Consider the following 17,502-nt stretch of genomic DNA (forward strand, 5'->3'; position numbering starts at 1 on the left):
CAATCTTGGTTTTGTATATATTTGTATATATTTGATTATTTCTGTTATTCTTATTATACTCTTTTTCATTACTATAGTTTATTAAAACTGTTTTAACTTTCCAGCCCGTAAGTCTCTCTCCCTTTTCCCTTTCCCTTAGGGTGGGGGGGGGAGAGGGTTAACAGAGAGCGTCTGCCACCGGGTTAATAGCTGGCCCAGCTTTAAACCGTGACAGCCACCCTTACGATTTTTCCTATACTTTGAACGGTTTAAAGCTTCTGAAATGGTTCACGTATATTCAGCTTCATAGAGCTTGGGAGCTAAATCCTTTGTCTTTCATGCACCTGCCTTATCCTTTCCTTCTCTGTGCAGTGTTTAGTTGTACACCTGAGCAATGTGGTGTTCTTGGCAACTGAGCCACATGTGCTCAGCAGTCTTTCAGGGGTGAGGGGTTGATTCCCTTCCTCTTGAAAGTTGTTCCTTTTAACTCACAGTTTTACTATGAAAAAGGCAAACTTGGCTATCTATCTCCATCAGGTAATTCAAACAGCTAGTTGGACGTAACTAGTGGATTAGTGGGGGTGATGAGAGGGGAGAAAATGGGGTGTGCAGTGGGGAGAAGAGGAATAGATGTGATTAGGCTGGGAGGAGTGAGCTTACAAAGACATCTAATGACAAATAGTTTCTGTGTAACTGGAGTGGTACCTTTTCAACTGTCGGTACACTTTTCCTTGCAAGTAAAACATCCACTATGGAAAAACTCCCATCTTGCAGTTGGCTTATAGGGTCTTCTGCTGCTGTTGCTTCATTACTTCAAGTTATGGATGACTCTGCTCTGAAGTCAAAAGACTCCAGCTGTGTGAGGGTTTGTTCTGTCTAGCAAGTTTACAACCTTAACCTTGCTCTTTTTTTTAATGTAAGCTGACTTTTAATACAATTATTTTTGTAAGCTATAATTCCCTACAGTTAAGGAAGATAGAAAGCAGTGATATTTTGTATAACCTTAAGTCATTTTCTATCTCTTTGAGTGCTTGATATGAAAAAAAATATAAAGAGGAATAGCTTTTTCTTGTAATTTGTATTACTCTGAGCTGTTGCCAATTTTAGTCTTCTGGAATATATGGCTGCTAACTGTTTCACAAGTTTCTTTTGACTTGAGAACAGTAAACAGGCCAAAACTTTGGCATCTTTCTCTAGAAACTTTCAGTTGTTTGTCTGCAGACTTAGCATTTATAGTGAGCAAGTCCCATGATGCCACATGCTCTGTAATTAACTTTGGGTTTTTGGTTAACCGTATCTTGGTTAAGCATATTGATGGGTGCTTATTACAAGTAGGCTGACTAGCAGTTTCTCTTCCTCACTGCGCTCAAAGGTCATTGCTATTCCTGGACTTGAAAACACGGTAAAAACTTGGCTAGTAAGACTTAGTGGAAAAATTTCTGGTTTTCTCCTCTTAACCGAATTTTGCAGCTTTACTTCCTCACTGGGCAGGATTATGGAAAATAATAGCTTTACCTTAGTCTTTGGAGTAAGATAAACTTAACAGTATAACTAGGCAAGCAGATTTGATGCCATTACTCTGTACTTTGGAAACCTTTTGAACAAGAGTCATCAACAGTAGGGCTTTTTCAGAGACATGAGAAAGGCAGTGATCACTAGCAAGCAATACAACACAAGAAATCTCAGTCCTTTCTTTGCATTCAGAGATATGGAATACAGATTTCTCTGCATAGGAAGTACTTCTGTTGTTTTCTTCTTAGCCTAATGAGGTTATGATATAAATGTGGTGTGCATAGGCCAGAAAAAATGTAGGTGTGTGAGATTCTGCAGTCTTGATTTTCAGTAGACTACTGTAATCTGGGTGAACATTGAATCTCCTCAGAAAAGACAATGTCCAGGCAACGTAGATCTCTCTTCTCCTGGTTTGCTTATCTTACATTTGGGGAATTGATGGCTTTCTGCTGCTGGTTTTGTACTTCTTTTGGCACATGAGTGCATTGTCAACCAACCACAGCTTTTTGGTGTCTTCATTTTTAAGTAATATTTTACAGCCTAGTCATTCAGGTACTGTGGGATGTGTCTGCTGGCCACTTACAGATGGAAATACCTGAAAACTACATCCATGTCATGGAATTAAAAACACCAAAACCAGAAATGTGGAAGTGAGTGCATGACTGCTTGCTCCCGTAACTGAAAGAATCTGTCTGGAGTGATTTTCAGCCTTACCGCACAATCTTATGATTGCTGGCTATCACCTCTCAGCTTTTGTAGAAATTCATTGCCATTGAGTACACTTTTGCTAGCATACTCTAGGATGGATGTCTAATGCCCTAGTGGCTTCAAAAGTTAATGTTATTGGGAGGAAAAAATATGCATCTGAAGGTCCCATGGATGCATCTTGGTGTGGTCAGTGGGATCACAGGAGAATAAAGCATAGAGGGAAAGATATTTGAGAAAATGCTTCAGTTCCAGGGTTAGTGGAGACTTGGATAGTCACCAAAATGAACTCCTAGGCTGTAACGCTTTGGAATTTGTTATATGTATAGCTGTAAAGCCTATCTACCAGAGTTGATGTATTTTAATGTTGGTTACTTGCTAGATGTATTTTTTTTCTGCTTTTTAAAAGGGTAATTTAAAACTAACAGATACACAAACCTGGCTTAATAGACTATTGATCAGGTTGGTGGTAGTCAATTATATGTAAAGGCATAAAAAAATTCATGGCTTTATGCTACATTGCCAGAACCAGCAACCTGATTTATCCCTTAGTAGTAATTTAAGAATTTTATGTTTAGCTTTAACTAAACAATGAATGCTGATTAAAACCATTCTACCAAGCTGGGAATGATTCAATGTGATATAAACAGCATTGTTGCTAGTTTCCACATGACTGCAGTGAGTGCTAGTTTGATCAGCAGAAAATAATGTGTAATGCTTACGTCTGGGATCCCACAAGTGAATTCATAACTTGATTTTTACAACTGCTCTTTAAGCATTGCCGACAGGCAGTTCTTTGTAAGTAATATAGATGTTCCACCTACGTTTTCAAAAACTTCTTGTAAAGCTACAGTTAGTAGAGCTGTGTACCCTGAAAATCTTCTGTTAATACCAAAGGATGCTAGGAAACTAAAACCGTTGGTTGTAAGAATCAAGTTGGGATGCATTTGTGTCTAACCTTGTTGCCTTTGCTGACTCTTTCTAGGTTTTCAGAGAGCTGAATGAAATATTTGAGTTGACTGAAAATGTGAACATTTAGATCAGATGCTAAGAATGATTCTGTACTAAATGAGGTCTCTGCTGTGTTCCTTATTTAGCATAGGAAATATTCGGGGGAAATTAGTACTGTGGAGAATCCTTCAGAGTAGGACAAATCTTGACTGCAAATAAACACTACAGCAAGAAAATATCTGTCAGATAAAGCTCTTCTAGGTGCACCTCAGTATGCACACGTGTTGTTGCATTCACAAAGGTATGCAGTCATCTTAATTACGCTCCGCAGTTTCTGTAGGTGAACCTACACTGTATTTCCATGAGAGCCAAAGGGATGTAGCATTAAGTGATAAGCATTTCAGTGTTGCCCTCGTCAGGTAATCGTTTTCCTACTTAATCCAACGGGAGATGAGTTTAAAGACCATAAAGGTAGTTCACAGAATCACAGAATCAACCAGGTTGGAAGAGACCTCGGGGATCATCGAGTCCAACCGTTGCCCTGACACCACCCTGTCGACTAGACCATGGCACTAAGTGCCATGTCCAGTCTTTTCTTAAACACATCCAGAGATGGTGACTCCACCACCTCCCTGGGCAGCCCATTCCAATGGCTAATAACCCTTTCTGAAAACAAATTTTTCCTAATGTCCAACCTGAACCTCCCCTGGCGAAGCTTGAGGCTGTGTCCTCTTGTCCTATCGCTAGTTGCCCGGGAGAAGAGGCCAACTCCCACTTCACTACAACCTCCCTTCAGGTAGTTGTAGACTGCAATAAGGTCACCTCGGAGCCTCCTCTTCTCCAGGCTAAAGAGCCCCAGCTCCCTCAGCCGTTCCTCATAGGTCAGACCCTCCAGACCCTTCACCAGCTTGGTCGCCCTCCTCTGGACTCGCTCCAACACCTCAACATTTTTCTTGAAGTGAGGTGAGGTAGTTGGTGAGGACCGGACTGTCCCTTCAGTCATCTGGTACCAGTCAATACTTTAACCTTTAGACTGAGGTTCTTGTTGCTAGTCTTTTAATTGCTTTTAAAGATTCGAGCACTGATCCCGTCCCTTTGCTCCCCACAGCTGTCCTTTGACTTCAGGGTAGGGCTTATGTAAGTACTGCCTAGAATATGAAGTACGTTACTACACAGATGACTGAGAATGTCTTATTAATCAGGATGTGTCTCAAATAAAAGTTAAACTGTTTATTTCTATGTGAATCAAGGTCTTATTTTCATTGTCTTCTACTGAAAGTTACTCTAGATATGAGGCATCCTGGTTTGGACAGGCGGCTAAAATCTTTTTAGCTCTGAATATTATGAAGGGTGCTACAGACAGTGTTTTTTATATCAGTATATATCAATGATATGACCACAGAATCACAGAATGTTAGGGATTGGAAGGGACCTTGAAAGATCATCTAGTCCAATCCCCCTGCCGGAGCAGGATTGCCTAGACCATATCACACAGGAACGCGTCCAGGCGGGTTTTGAATGTCTCCAGAGAAGGAGACTCCACAACCTCTCTGGGCAGCCTGTTCCAGTGTTCGGTCACCCTCACCGTAAAGAAGTTTTTCCTCATATTTATGTGGAACCTCCTGTGTTCCAGCTTGCACCCATTGCCCCTTGTCCTGTCAAGGGATGTCACTGAGAAGAGCCTGGCTCCATCCTCTTGACACTTGCCCTTTACATATTTATAAACATTAATGAGGTCACCCCTCAGTCTCCTCTTCTCTAAGCTAAAGAGACCCAGCTCCCTCAGCCTCCCCTCATAAGGGAGATGTTCCACCCCCTTAATCATCTTCGTGGCTCTGCGCTGGACGCTCTCTAGCAGTTCCCTGTCCTTCTTGAACTGAGGGGCCCAGAACTGGACACAATATTCCAGATGCGGCCTCACCAGGGCAGAGTAGAGGGGGAGGAGAACCTCTCTTGACCTGCTAACCACGCCCCTTCTAATACACCCCAGGATGCCATTGGCCTTCTTGGCTACAAGGGCACACTGCTGGCTCCTGGTCATCCTGCTGTCCACTAGGACCCCCAGGTCCCTTTCCCCTACACTGCTCTCCAACAGGTCTGTCCCCAACTTGTACTCATACATGGGGTTGTTCTTGCCCAGATGCAGGACTCTACACTTGCCCTTGTTATATTTCATTAAGTTTCTCCCTGCCCAACTCTCCAGCCTGTCTAGGTCTCTCTGAATGGCTGCGCAGCCTTCCGGTGTGTCAGCCACTCCTCCCAGTTTTGTGTCATCAGCGAACTTGCTGACAGTGCACTCTATTCCCTCATCCAAGTCATTAATGAATATATTGAATAGAACAGAGTCAAATTAAGTGAAATTAAAGTGTCTTGTAAAAAAAAATTGTTATTAAAGTTATAAATCATTTAAAATTCAATGTGTTGCAGTTTTTCCTCTTACAGAAATGTTAAAGAAACCAAGTTGGACAAGGGCCAATGAAGTACTCTCCTTATAATTTAGTTATGCAATATTGTAAGCGTGCCATGCTAGCATAAGACTTAAATTACTGAAAAGAAGCTTGTTTAAGACTAAAATTAGAAATATTTTCATAAGTTCAGCTTTTTAGCCACAAGATGCCATTTCAGAAGAATTAGTTTAACTTCTGTGTGATGAAAACGTTGTAGTTTTCACACTGTGCCCATCTATATGACCCTAAGACTTACTCAGTATTGGAGAATATTATTAGAATTTTGTTGTACATATTCATTCTTGTGCATATGGTATTGTGTATTTTCCCCATTGTGTCTAAGCATCTGATGCAAGTATTTGTGCAAGATTACAATGATGTTGTCTTGACTTAGTTGTATTAAAAAGACTGGATGTTAATAATTTCACTTTTTAAAATTTATTTCTTACAACTCCTGGTTGCCTGTTACGTTTCATTTCTAAATCTGTAATCTATCTGGTTACGGGAATAAGTGCATTGCTGAAAAAGCAGATAGTACCAAGATTCCTGACTTGTGAGGTGTATTTAACAGTCATTTGCGGTTATTTATAGGTGCTGTTGGTAAGCAGTAGCCGATACCCAGATCAGTGGATTGTACCAGGTGGAGGAATGGAACCAGAAGAAGAGCCAGGGGGAGCAGCCGTCAGAGAGGTGTATGAAGAGGTAACAAAAACAAAACAAAAAAAATCCAGCTGCTTTCTGCTGCTGCTATCTTCAGATGGGAATCAAGAAGAAAGAGGGAACTCTACCTCCTTTATCCAGGATTTAACTGAGACTTCCATGGTTGTGAAATTCAAAGAACTGCAGTTCTGTGTGTTAGAATTGGGGTATAGTGTGGTGAGGTAAACTAATTAGCTGGCTTCCCAGCATGCTTTCATTTCATAGCTAAATTTCTGTCTGCCTTAATAAACACTAAGTGGAAGTGCAACTGTGACTTTATGCCAAATGACATATTATAGTAGTGTAGCATTTCTGTGTTTGTGCAGAAAATGTTTTACTTGCAGCTCTTCTAGAACAGACTGAAGGTGAATGAACCATTTATGTGTAGCTACATAAGAAAGAGAAATAAACAGACCTTTGAGGAGATTCCAAACTAAACAGATTAGAAACTGATGTATCTAAGCAGTCGAGAATTCAACAATAAAAAGGCCTCATTAAGTACATTTAAGGCTGTTTATCTATAAAGAAAGCACCGTAGGTATAGTCTGCCTTTCTATCTCTGCCTGTACCCCTAGGCAAAACACAGTTTTAAGTCTTGATGAATTAATGCAGTTTCCCACTCTAGTGTGATAGTTAAATTTCAAATTCAAAATTCTATTTTTTTTAACTTGCTATTTATTTTTCTGAGGCAAACTGTTAAAAATGTGAAATGTCTTGAGTATCTAACAGCCAGCACTGTAAGCCAAGTAAAACTTCAAGAAAAACTACAGTCACTTGATTTAGCTAGAAATTATGCAAACATAAGTGTCCACAGATGGACTCTTTTAATTCTTTACCATACTTCTTAAATAGAAGGTATAAAGTTTTGCAAAAGTGGATGCATGCTGGCAAGTGAGTGAACTACGGAATTTCTGGTAGCCTTAAACCATTTTCTCATCCCAGTTTGACTACAGCTATTCACAAAACACACTAACATTGTTGCTAATTTGTATGTATAGTGATTTTTTTTTTATTAGCTGTGCCACCTCATAGTTTAGCTTGCTTACCCTTAAGACTGGTTTTGCTGGGTTGTAGAGGCTTGGGAACTTGATGTAGATGCAACTTGCCCCAAATGCTGCTTGCTCTTCGATGTCAAAATGAGATCTTGTGTGAATTGTAATTCAGTGACCCACCTCTCCTCTTACACGGGGAACAGACTAGTTTGGTGTTCAATGCTCTTACCAGTCCTCATGCAACCATGTCCAAACATAAGCGTCATGCGTCCCTGATACAAAGTGATTCCAGACTTTCTGTCTGTGTTCGATTTTGGCGGGGGAGCCAATTTTGAGCTGTGCAAGGCACACTCGGATAAGTGCTTGTGTATTTATAAAAGTAAAGGAGACAGCCACCAGGCAGTCCAATGCCATTTGAAAGGAGCAAAGATCTAGGATTCTGGGAACGAAAGGCACCTAGTAGCTCCTGTGGGGAAAGTCCTGGCACTTCTACTGTCATGAGTTGATGGGTTGGATTAAAAAGCAGAGGACCACTGGCTCATTATTCTGAGCACTGGTAGTTTTAATCACTGATCTGACCTAAGGCATAATCCAAGATGAGGAATAGTAAAACCTCATCTCTGTGTCAGTACTAGAGCTGACTGAACTGTAGTCATGCTTGTTTTTTCTCTGGTGGTGAAGAATGGATCATCTTGAAAAGGACCTGTCTGCTACTGGTATGTCATCAAAGTTCCTGTTGGGGTTTGACCGACTATTGAAAGCTGCCTTGAGCAGTCTGGCTTCTCAGCTTGCAGGGAATGCAGTGCTACACACAAAGCTCTCAGGCTGACTTTGTAGCAAAGTAGTATAGCAGTGAGAGTTGTGACCTGGGGCCTGGAAGGTAGTTTTCTGCTATACATGGTTCTACCCTGAGAATATTCTGAGGAATACTTCCAAGTCCTGGCTTTGCTAGAGCTCTGCTTGCAAATTTCTGCAGTGGTGCAGTGTATGGGCCATGAGTGTTGGGGAAGGTTAAGCTGGGATAGCTAAGACTATTACTGGATGATATATCATATAGTATAAACTTAGTACAAATTTCTCCATTAGTTGCTTATGAATTATCTTTTTTCCCTTTGGACATGCTTTCACACCAGCAGGCAAAAAAGAAAAAAAAAAAAAGGGGGGGGGGGCAAATCAGAAAGTGAAAAATACGGAAAAATAGGGGTACCTGCTGTTATGATGTGAAACAGTCCTTCCATAGCTCAATTTTGTTCTTGCCCTCACTTCTTTGTCAGGGCAAAGCAAAAGACTTTCCTATACATCGTGGTGGTTCTGGTCAAGACTTGCAGTACTCAGAAGCCCTAGTTTTGAATCGTGAAGACAGATGTCAGCCTCTGTCACTCATACCCTTTTGATCGTGTTTTGTTCAAGTGCTATCATACAGCTACATGTAAACATATGGCTTAAGCAAATGCTTTGATCATTTTTCAGTGTATTGGACATTATGCTGTTCTGTAGCTGCTTAGAATATATATGTTGCCATCAAAATTTCAGTAAGAGGCTTCATTATAGAAAAGCTGCATGTTGTAAATGACTGGAAAAATGCCAACGTCATCAGTGTCTATACACAATGAGAGAAACTGTTTCTAAAAGTAAAGAAAAGAACTCAGCAAATGTAAAGCTCTTGAGTGGTGCTAGCAGGGTCATTTTGCTCAGAAGTTAAACCAATTTTTATTCACTTTTATTACAGTGGCTATGCTTTTTCTATGGTGGTCTGGAGTAAGACACAGACTTGCCAGCCATGTTCGACTGTGAGCTGTGCTTGCGAATGCGTCAAGATTTTTCAAAGGCTGGAGGCTTTAACAAGCAAAAATCATTTGGTGACACTTGTTCTACAGCTTCAGGGTTTCCAGCGTTTGATAGCTTGTGTAGCTGATAAGCATTAAAAGTTCATGCCCTAAAGTAAAATATTCTTAAGCTGCACACTAGATCTTGTGTGCTTCCACGAGACTGCAAAGAAAAGCGCCATTTTTGAAGAAAAGCCAGAGTGGTATTCAGGGGGTTGACTTGAGCCATGGAAATTCATACTAACCTTTCTAGAGATGGATGTCCTTTCTATTTTTATACTAAGGTCAATGTCACCTGGCAAGCTGTTAGAGTGCAGTGAAGTGAATGTTAAGAGTTTTGTGAATGAATAAACTTCAAAGGAGGCACACTGTGGCACTGGTTTGAACTGTGATTCTTCAGTATTGGGTCATGCACAAACTAAGCATCAGTTTCCATTAATTTATAAAAATAGAGAAATTGATAGTGGGAGTTGTAATGGCATTTCTTAATGGTAGGAGTGCTAATAGCTCACAATATGATAGCCCACTGGCTCTAAACATCCCTCAGTTTCCCACCAACAGTCATGTATTTAAAAATGTTTGTTTTAAAACCCAAGCAAAGATCTTTGTAGTCAAATCTACATGCACTATAGTTGTCCCATAGTCTGCCTGTGTGCATGACTCCAGGTTTTTTTTTATTTAATGCTTAAGTTCTGTTCATGTTAATGACTTGGGGTTTTACCTCTGCTAAATGTTTAGTGTGAATTTCATTTAAGTTTGTCTGCCATTTCCCAGGTTACAGTAATTAAGATAACCTGTCAAGTTCCTTAGGTACAGTAAGTTTTTACAAACTTGAAAGTAGAATACTAAAATGAAGTTACAGTATAAAGCAATTACAGAAAGGTATTAAACCTTATCTAAATGAATTTGGAGCTTAGTCTTTAATTGGGTAGCATGAAAGATGGAAATAAGACCTCTCGCAGGAAATAGAGGAATCCACTCCAGTGAGTGTCTAATACTTGAAAAATGATTGGGTGTTACAGACTAGGACTAGGTAGATACTTTTAAAAGTAAATAAATAAAACACCCTTTCAGCTGAAAGATTGTAGCAGGTACAATGAAACCCTTTGGGTTTTATAAGAGTATGCAAGAAAGGGCAGGAATAGTCTTGCACTGTGCCTTCAGGAGCCTAGCCATTAAGGTACTATCCAACAGATCCCACAGTTAAAAATAATGCTTAAATCTTTCAGGTTTTAAGTAACTTTCTGCTCTGGTAGACCGTTAGCATACAAATTAAACTGCAGCGTGACTCTTGCTCCATCTACAGGAAACAAAAGGCAAGTATGACTGCACATCTGAGACTGCAGTACGGCTACAGCTGCCAACAGGGAATGACCTCCAGGCCAGACAGATTATGGGATGAAGTGGCCAGTTTTCCCTCGTGTGGTTGGATTTAGACTAATACTAAAATATATGCATAAATTCAGATTTGAGACCTTACCTACACAGTACTCATAGGCTTCCTTAGGGAATCATTCTGGGGGGGTGTAGCACTTAATTCAACAGCTTGTCTGCCAGAAGAAATGCTGTTTTTTCAGGCTTTTCTCCCAAAGTTTAGACTCACTGGCTTATTGTAGCCTACAGGATTTTCTTGTGAACTGGCTGAAGGAAAGAAGCCAGAGAGTGGTGGTCAGTGGGACAGAGTCCAGTTGGAGGCCTGTGTCTAGCGGAGTTCCGCAAGGGTCGGTACTGGGACCAGTTCTAGTCAATATATTCATTAATGACTTGGATGAGGGAATAGAGTGCACTGTCAGCAAGTTTGCTGATGACACCAAACTGGGAGGAGTGGCTGACACAACGGAAGGCTGCGCAGCCATTCAGAGAGACCTAGACAGGCTGGAGAGTTGGGCGGGGAGAAATTTAATGAAATATAACAAGGGCAAGTGTAGAGTCCTGCATCTGGGCAAGAACAACCCCATGTATGAGTACAAGTTGGGGACAGACCTGTTGGAGAGCAGTGTAGGGGAAAGGGACCTGGGGGTCCTAGTGGACAGCAGGATGACCAGGAGCCAGCAGTGTGCCCTTGTAGCCAAGAAGGCCAATGGCATCCTGGGGTGTATTAGAAGGGGTGTGGTTAGCAGGTCAAGAGAGGTTCTCCTCCCCCTCTACTCTGCCCTGGTGAGGCCGCATCTGGAATATTGTGTCCAGTCCTGGGCCCCTCAGTTCAAGAAGGACAGGGATCTGCTAGAGAGCGTCCAGCGCAGAGCCACGAAGATGATTAAGGGGGTGGAACATCTCCCTTATGAGGAGAGGCTGAGGGAGCTGGGTCTCTTTAGCTTGGAGAAGAGGAGACTGAGGGGTGACCTCATTAATGTTTATAAATATGTAAAGGGCAAGTGTCATGAGGATGGAGCCAGGCTCTTCTCAGTGACATCCCTTGACAGAACAAGGGGCAACGGGTGCAAGCTGGAACACAGGAGGTTCCACATAAATATGAGGAAAAACTTCTTTACGGTGAGGGTGACCGAACACTGGAACAGGCTGCCCAGAGAGGTTGTGGAGTCTCCTTCTCTGGAGACATTCAAAACCCGCCTGGACGCGTTCCTGTGTGATATGGTCTAGGCAATCCTGCTCCGGCAGGGGGATTGGACTAGATGATCTTTCGAGGTCCCTTCCAATCCCTAACATTCTGTGATTCTGTAAATAACTGTATTTTAACAGCCATGGGCACATAATGGACAAAGGAAGAAAAATATTTTTATTAGAGACAAAAATGATTCAAAGTCCAGGACTTAACCAGTGTATTGGATTAGAAACTTGTGATTGGGAAAGTGGGAACTGTATGTGACTTTCTAGGGAAAAAGCTGAAGCATTTCTTGGTCCTCTAGCACTTAATTTTGATGCATTTTGGAGGAACTATGTTAAGGTAAGAACCTGGAGGAAATACTTTTGTTAGCAAAAGCACTTAAAAAAAAGTATCACAGTCAGTTTAATGGTACTTTTTAAACTATGAAGATGATTCAGTTGAATATATTACTTTGAGATAAAAATCATGAGACTCTAGTTACCACCTTTTTATACTTTTGGGTATAGAGGTTTCAAAAGATGCTACTGTCTGCAGGAATGATGCTACATTTTGAAAGCACATCTCTGCCTAGAGAGTAACCAGGCATCGGTGACAGTAATCACATTTACATAGCAACGTCTGGTTTCACAAAAGCTTTGTTATAAGCTTTGGGGAATTTTTACACTTTATGTAATGGAATGCTTTTAATTGTTTCACTCAGAATTACCCAGCTAAGAGTACTTGTTTAAACTACTGATTTGCTTGGAGGGAGAATAGAGAAGCTGTTAAGTAAATTACACTTAGAGTAACATTGCTGATAAAGTCACAGTGTGACTATGGTGTACTACTAAGTTGAAAAAACTCCTCTATGAAAGCTATTCCGTATTGGTAAACTTACCTGGTCATTGTGTTTGTGCCATGTGTTGGATGTCAGTTAATTGTCAGACTCCAGTTCAAAGAAGCCCTCCTGCATTGTCCTTCAACAGTCCTGTTGCCATAGACCTGCCTTTAAGAAATCTTTGTAATGTAAATAAGGCCTTGGCTAGGACTTCTTAAAGAATTATAAAATCTTGAAATTTTTTGTTTTGGGGAGTGGGTTGGTTGAGGTTTGTGTGGGGTTTGGGGTGAGGGGGAGTCATCTTTTTCCCCCCTCTGGTAGAGCATAGTCCCCTTTAGAGCAGTTCCTTGGTACTTGGAAAAGCTTTTCTTAATGTTTGAGAAACCTGCAGAGTCTGTACTGGGCTCTCTGTCATGCCATTAAGCCATCGCTTTAAGGATATTAAATAATCTTGTTCTTTGCTGCAACTTGAGGGAAGAAATTACAAAACTTGTGCAGCTAAAACTGCACACTTGGACACCTGAAATAGTAAAAAAAGACTAATCCCACATTCATGTTGTTACTTTTGATGGAATAGGATGATGGAAAATTGCTTTTTTTTCAGTTGTTCGGTTTACCACAAAGTAGAAGTCTTAAAGGATATAGTGATTCCCAGATACAGCTGCGTGAGAAGAAAGGCAAAAATTGTGGACAGAAGCATAAGTTTGTAGCCTTCTAGGTTCTGCTTCTCTTTTAAAAAAGATACTGTAATGTTGAGGAAATTAGGATGGATCAGTAAGATTTAAATATTTCTTCATCATATGTTCTTTTAGGCTAATAAATGCTTTTTCATTACCCCCTGTAAAGCACAAACAATTTTTAGTGCCTGTTGTGGCATAGCTGACCCTTTCAGAACAAAATAAGGGTCTGTCGCTTTCATAGAATCACAGAATGGTTTGGGTTGGAAGGGACCTTAAAAATTATTTAGTTCCAGCCCCTCTGCCATGGGCAGAGACACCTTCCACTAGACCAGGTTGCTCAAAGCCCCATGCAACCTGGCCTTAAACACTGCCAGGGAGGGGGCATCCACACCTTCTCTGGGCAACCTGTTCCTGTGTCTCACCACCCTCACAGTAAAGAATTTCTTCCTAATATCTACTCTAAATCTACCCACTTTTGGTTTAAAACTGTTACCCCGGTCCTAACACTACTTGCCCTTGTAAAAAGTCCCTCTCCAGCTTTCCTGTAGGCCCCTTTCAGGTACTGGAAGGCTGCTAGAAGGTCTCCCCGGAGCCTTTCATAATGAATGTGCTGCCTAATCACTTATCCAGCAGGTCCAGTTATGTTTTTCAGCTTCATGAGCTCTAACAGGTATCTCTGTCGTCACAGCAGATGACCAGAAGAATATTGTATGTAGTTTTGTATTAACTTTAGGCTAGCTCTTCCTTTAGATAAGCAAAATGCTTGTTGAGTTGCAGGGGCTGCAGTCAGACTTCCTTCATCAAAACTGCTTAATAAATAACACCAGCCATCTGCTTTCTTTAAAAAGAAAGACACAGAAAACACTAACTTGTAACATCTTGATTAGACTTATTGCTAAAGCCTGCCCAGTTGTCTGTCAGATTTACTCATTAAAATGTAATTAAGATCCATATGGTCCTTTATATAGAGACATAAGACATAAGTAACTTTCTTTGGTTAAAGATGGAAAGAAAGACTGAAGACTGGAAAATGTCATCTTAGCACTAAGAAGCCCTATTTTAAATATCGGTTATACAACAAGACAAAATAAAATCTAAATATGGCTTTGTCTACCAGTAGACTACATATGCTTTTATGTCTCAGGCGTATGGACTCAGATTTGTTTAGAATAAATGGATGATCTTAAAATACTTCTGTTGGAAGAGGCATTATATATTACTTCTGGAGAAACAAACCCTAGAGTCTTAGAACATAACGACTACCATAACTGTACTGATAGAAATTACCAAGCACAGGCTGATGATCCACATAGGGGTGGTTTTTAAAAGCTGGAGTAAAACTCTAAACTTTAAAGCCTTTTCTAACGTTACTAACTAGAAAAAGAATCAAATCTGTAGAGAACTGGGGATATAAATTTTGTTTTAAGCTTACATGCCAAAAGCTACACTTTGATATGAAGACTAGCGTACATTAAGTCACTATGCTGCAAGATCCACCCAGTAACCTACAGTTTAATTTGTTGTTGTATTTTGAAGACTTGGACTTAAGTTACTGTGTAAAATAGCAGTGGAGTTTTAATGATTCCTTCTCTAGATTTATTACTGTACTATTTTAAGTTCTCTCTTGTCCTATCTACTTCCCTGGATTATTTAAGTATTGGATGTCATTTCTCTCTCTAATAAAATACAGTACACAAAGAACATGGTAAGTAAAACAGTATTTTGTTCTGAATGGAAAACTTGAAAGATTTATGTATTCTTTGATCCACTCACTGGGGTGTTCTAATGCTCTAAGTACCTAAAACCAGAAACTGTAGAAGCAATGCAGCACTGTCTTAATTAAAACTTACTTAATTACGTTAAAACACTTGCTTAAATAACCCTAATAAGGAGGAGTAATTCACTTATGCTGATATAGGGGGCTGGTACTGATATTTTAGTGTTTTTAAATTAAAAAGCATGTTAACACTTTTTCCTGTTTGTTTTGTAGGCTGGAGTAAAGGGAAAGCTAGGCAGACTGCTTGGGATATTTGAGGTGAGCTATTTCTTTTACCTTTTAAAAACAGTGTTCTTTTTTTTTTTTTTGTGAGAGTCAATAAACTACAGAAACTTAACATTTACACAACAGAATCAGACTTAAGTTCTTAAGAACTACCTGCCTTTAATTTTGCAATGCTACTGGAAATGGTATGTTAGACAGGTTTTTTCCTTTAGTTGTTACATGATGTGTAAAGGTTTAAATAGGAAGATTTCAAAGTACTTAGAACTGCACTGGAAAGATTAAATTAGTACTCAGACAACATCTAAAAGTTTTAAAAGAAAAAAAAGTGAAATGAACAGTGATAGATCTAGGATTTCTGAAATGTCACATATGCCTTTTTTGGGGCTGTATTTTGACTTTTCCTCTCTGATTAGATTTTGCTGAAGTAACTTGTCAACTTTCACACAGTTCATATACAGACCTATCAATTTAGGTATCTCATATGGCTTTGATTCACTAAAAAAAGTTAATACCTTTGGATTACAGATGAATCTAACAGCAATACTATGTAGTTCAAAACTTGTATTTTGTAGTGTAGGCATCAGACTCTGAACTACTGACAGCACAAGGACACATACTAGATATAACTCTTTTAGTGTTGGCATTGCCTGCTGCTGCTCAGGTTCTAGACAGGAGTAGACTGTAGAAATGTAGGTGTGAGTGTTCAGATCATAGTACACCCAACGTTGCTACATTGTGCTGTATGATGGGTGAGAGTGGAAGTCCCTTCGTCTAGTAGTTAGGTATGAATCTTCACAGTTTAATTATAAAAGCAACTTTGGGAGGCAGTGTATTCCTTCTAGGGATTTCCTGTGTGAAATATTACTTGGTCATGTATGACTACTTGATACAGTGCTAAAGGTGTTCCTATTGTGAACTATGGAAACCATGACAAAATTAAGAGAAGTTCCTGTTTGTAATTAGTAGCATTTGCTATACCTGGTACCCTTTTTCTGATTTGATTTGGGTTTATGAATACACCTGGATGGTCCTACGCAGTAAAAACTTGTTTGTTTAACTCTGCTGGTTAGTCTGCAGAAGTATTCCATATTTTTCAGCTCAGACCAAAAAAAGACAGGATACCTGTCATCTTGTTGCCTCAAAACAGGGGCTGCAAGGGATGATGATTCTTTGATAATTTAGCTTTCTGTTCTTCTGAAGCCATTTACCACCATCTAGACCAGAGGAGATAAAGAATGTGTTGAGTGTCACTTTTCTCGCTTACTGCTGACTTTAATTAAGGCCCTAATTCAGTTTCACAGCGTGGCCCCACAAACAGTTGTTATACCATTGAGAGTGCCACATGTTGCGACCTGGAGATAGAAGTAAAGAGAAAATGGAAATTATATTGCCGCCGAGTCCTTGTGTTCTGGAACTACAGCCAGAAATTATATTTTTTTTTTTTAATAGATGTATTCACTCCCTTTAATAGCGATATTGACAAGCAACTGTCTTGGAGTATTTTTATTTCCTAGTAAAGCACTGCAGTTTAAAACTATACTAAGCTTGTAGTGAAAGAGAGTTAAGTAGGAATGGTTACTGGCACAAGGATAAAACCATCGGTTAGAAGAGCTAGGGCGTAACTTCTCTTCGTTCTTAATATAGCTGTAATTGTAGATGGTCCTGGGTTTTCTAGGAGCTCCAAGGGGCGGTATGGTTTGGTTAGAGGGGAGCACGTTGCAGAGTGTGCTGCTAGCCTACTTTGGAGCTAGCAGGGAGTGATGTCTACACAGTCCTTGCGTGGGTGGGTTGTGGCACAGCGACCCTGCCCTAAGCAGGCTTTCTCTGTCAGTCTCAGTATTTGACTTGCCTTGTTCAAAAAGCGTGTGCTTTCTAAATAGGTGGTTAGTGCTGCTAACATGGCAAACCTGTTGAGTGACAGATGGTAATGATTTTTGCATTTGTCATGATTGCAAACATAGTCTATTTAATTTGCCTCACTTACTGAGTGAAACTTTATAGCCAGCATTGCATAGATGATCTGGCCACATGATAGTGGTTCCATCTTGCAAAGGTTTTTTGAATAACCTTTCATCTAGGAACATAAGTTGTGAAACAGTTTTAGCAAATGCACTCTACTGTGGTAACCTACAACATACGTAAAAGATAAGTAATGGGCATTACTAGTGGACAACTGCTAATATTAAACTGGATGACCAAGAACATAGTTTGGTCCCAACTTCACAATCTTCAAATTTGCTTTGGTGATTTTGGGGGTGTTTTTTGGGTTGTGTTTTTTTTCTTTTTTTTCTTTTTTTTTTTTTTTTAGCCTAGTAAAATAGAATAG

The 17,502-nt window shown here is 40.1% G+C and overlaps 1 protein-coding gene across 2 annotated transcripts in view; it reads left to right on the forward strand.

Moving 5' to 3' along the window:
• Positions 1-17,502, forward strand: part of NUDT4 (nudix hydrolase 4) — a 32,188-nt gene that overhangs the window by 10,201 nt on the left and 4,485 nt on the right. For both annotated transcript variants that reach the window (XM_068400730.1, XM_068400731.1), the window contains exons 2-3: positions 6,186-6,296; positions 15,165-15,209. In XM_068400730.1, the coding sequence (XP_068256831.1) occupies positions 6,186-6,296; positions 15,165-15,209 (156 nt within the window). The remainder of the gene's footprint in view (positions 1-6,185; positions 6,297-15,164; positions 15,210-17,502) is intronic.

The sequence above is a fragment of the Nyctibius grandis genome, chromosome 5 (assembly GCF_013368605.1).
Source record: "Nyctibius grandis isolate bNycGra1 chromosome 5, bNycGra1.pri, whole genome shotgun sequence".
NCBI classification, from domain to species: Eukaryota; Metazoa; Chordata; class Aves; order Nyctibiiformes; family Nyctibiidae; genus Nyctibius; species Nyctibius grandis.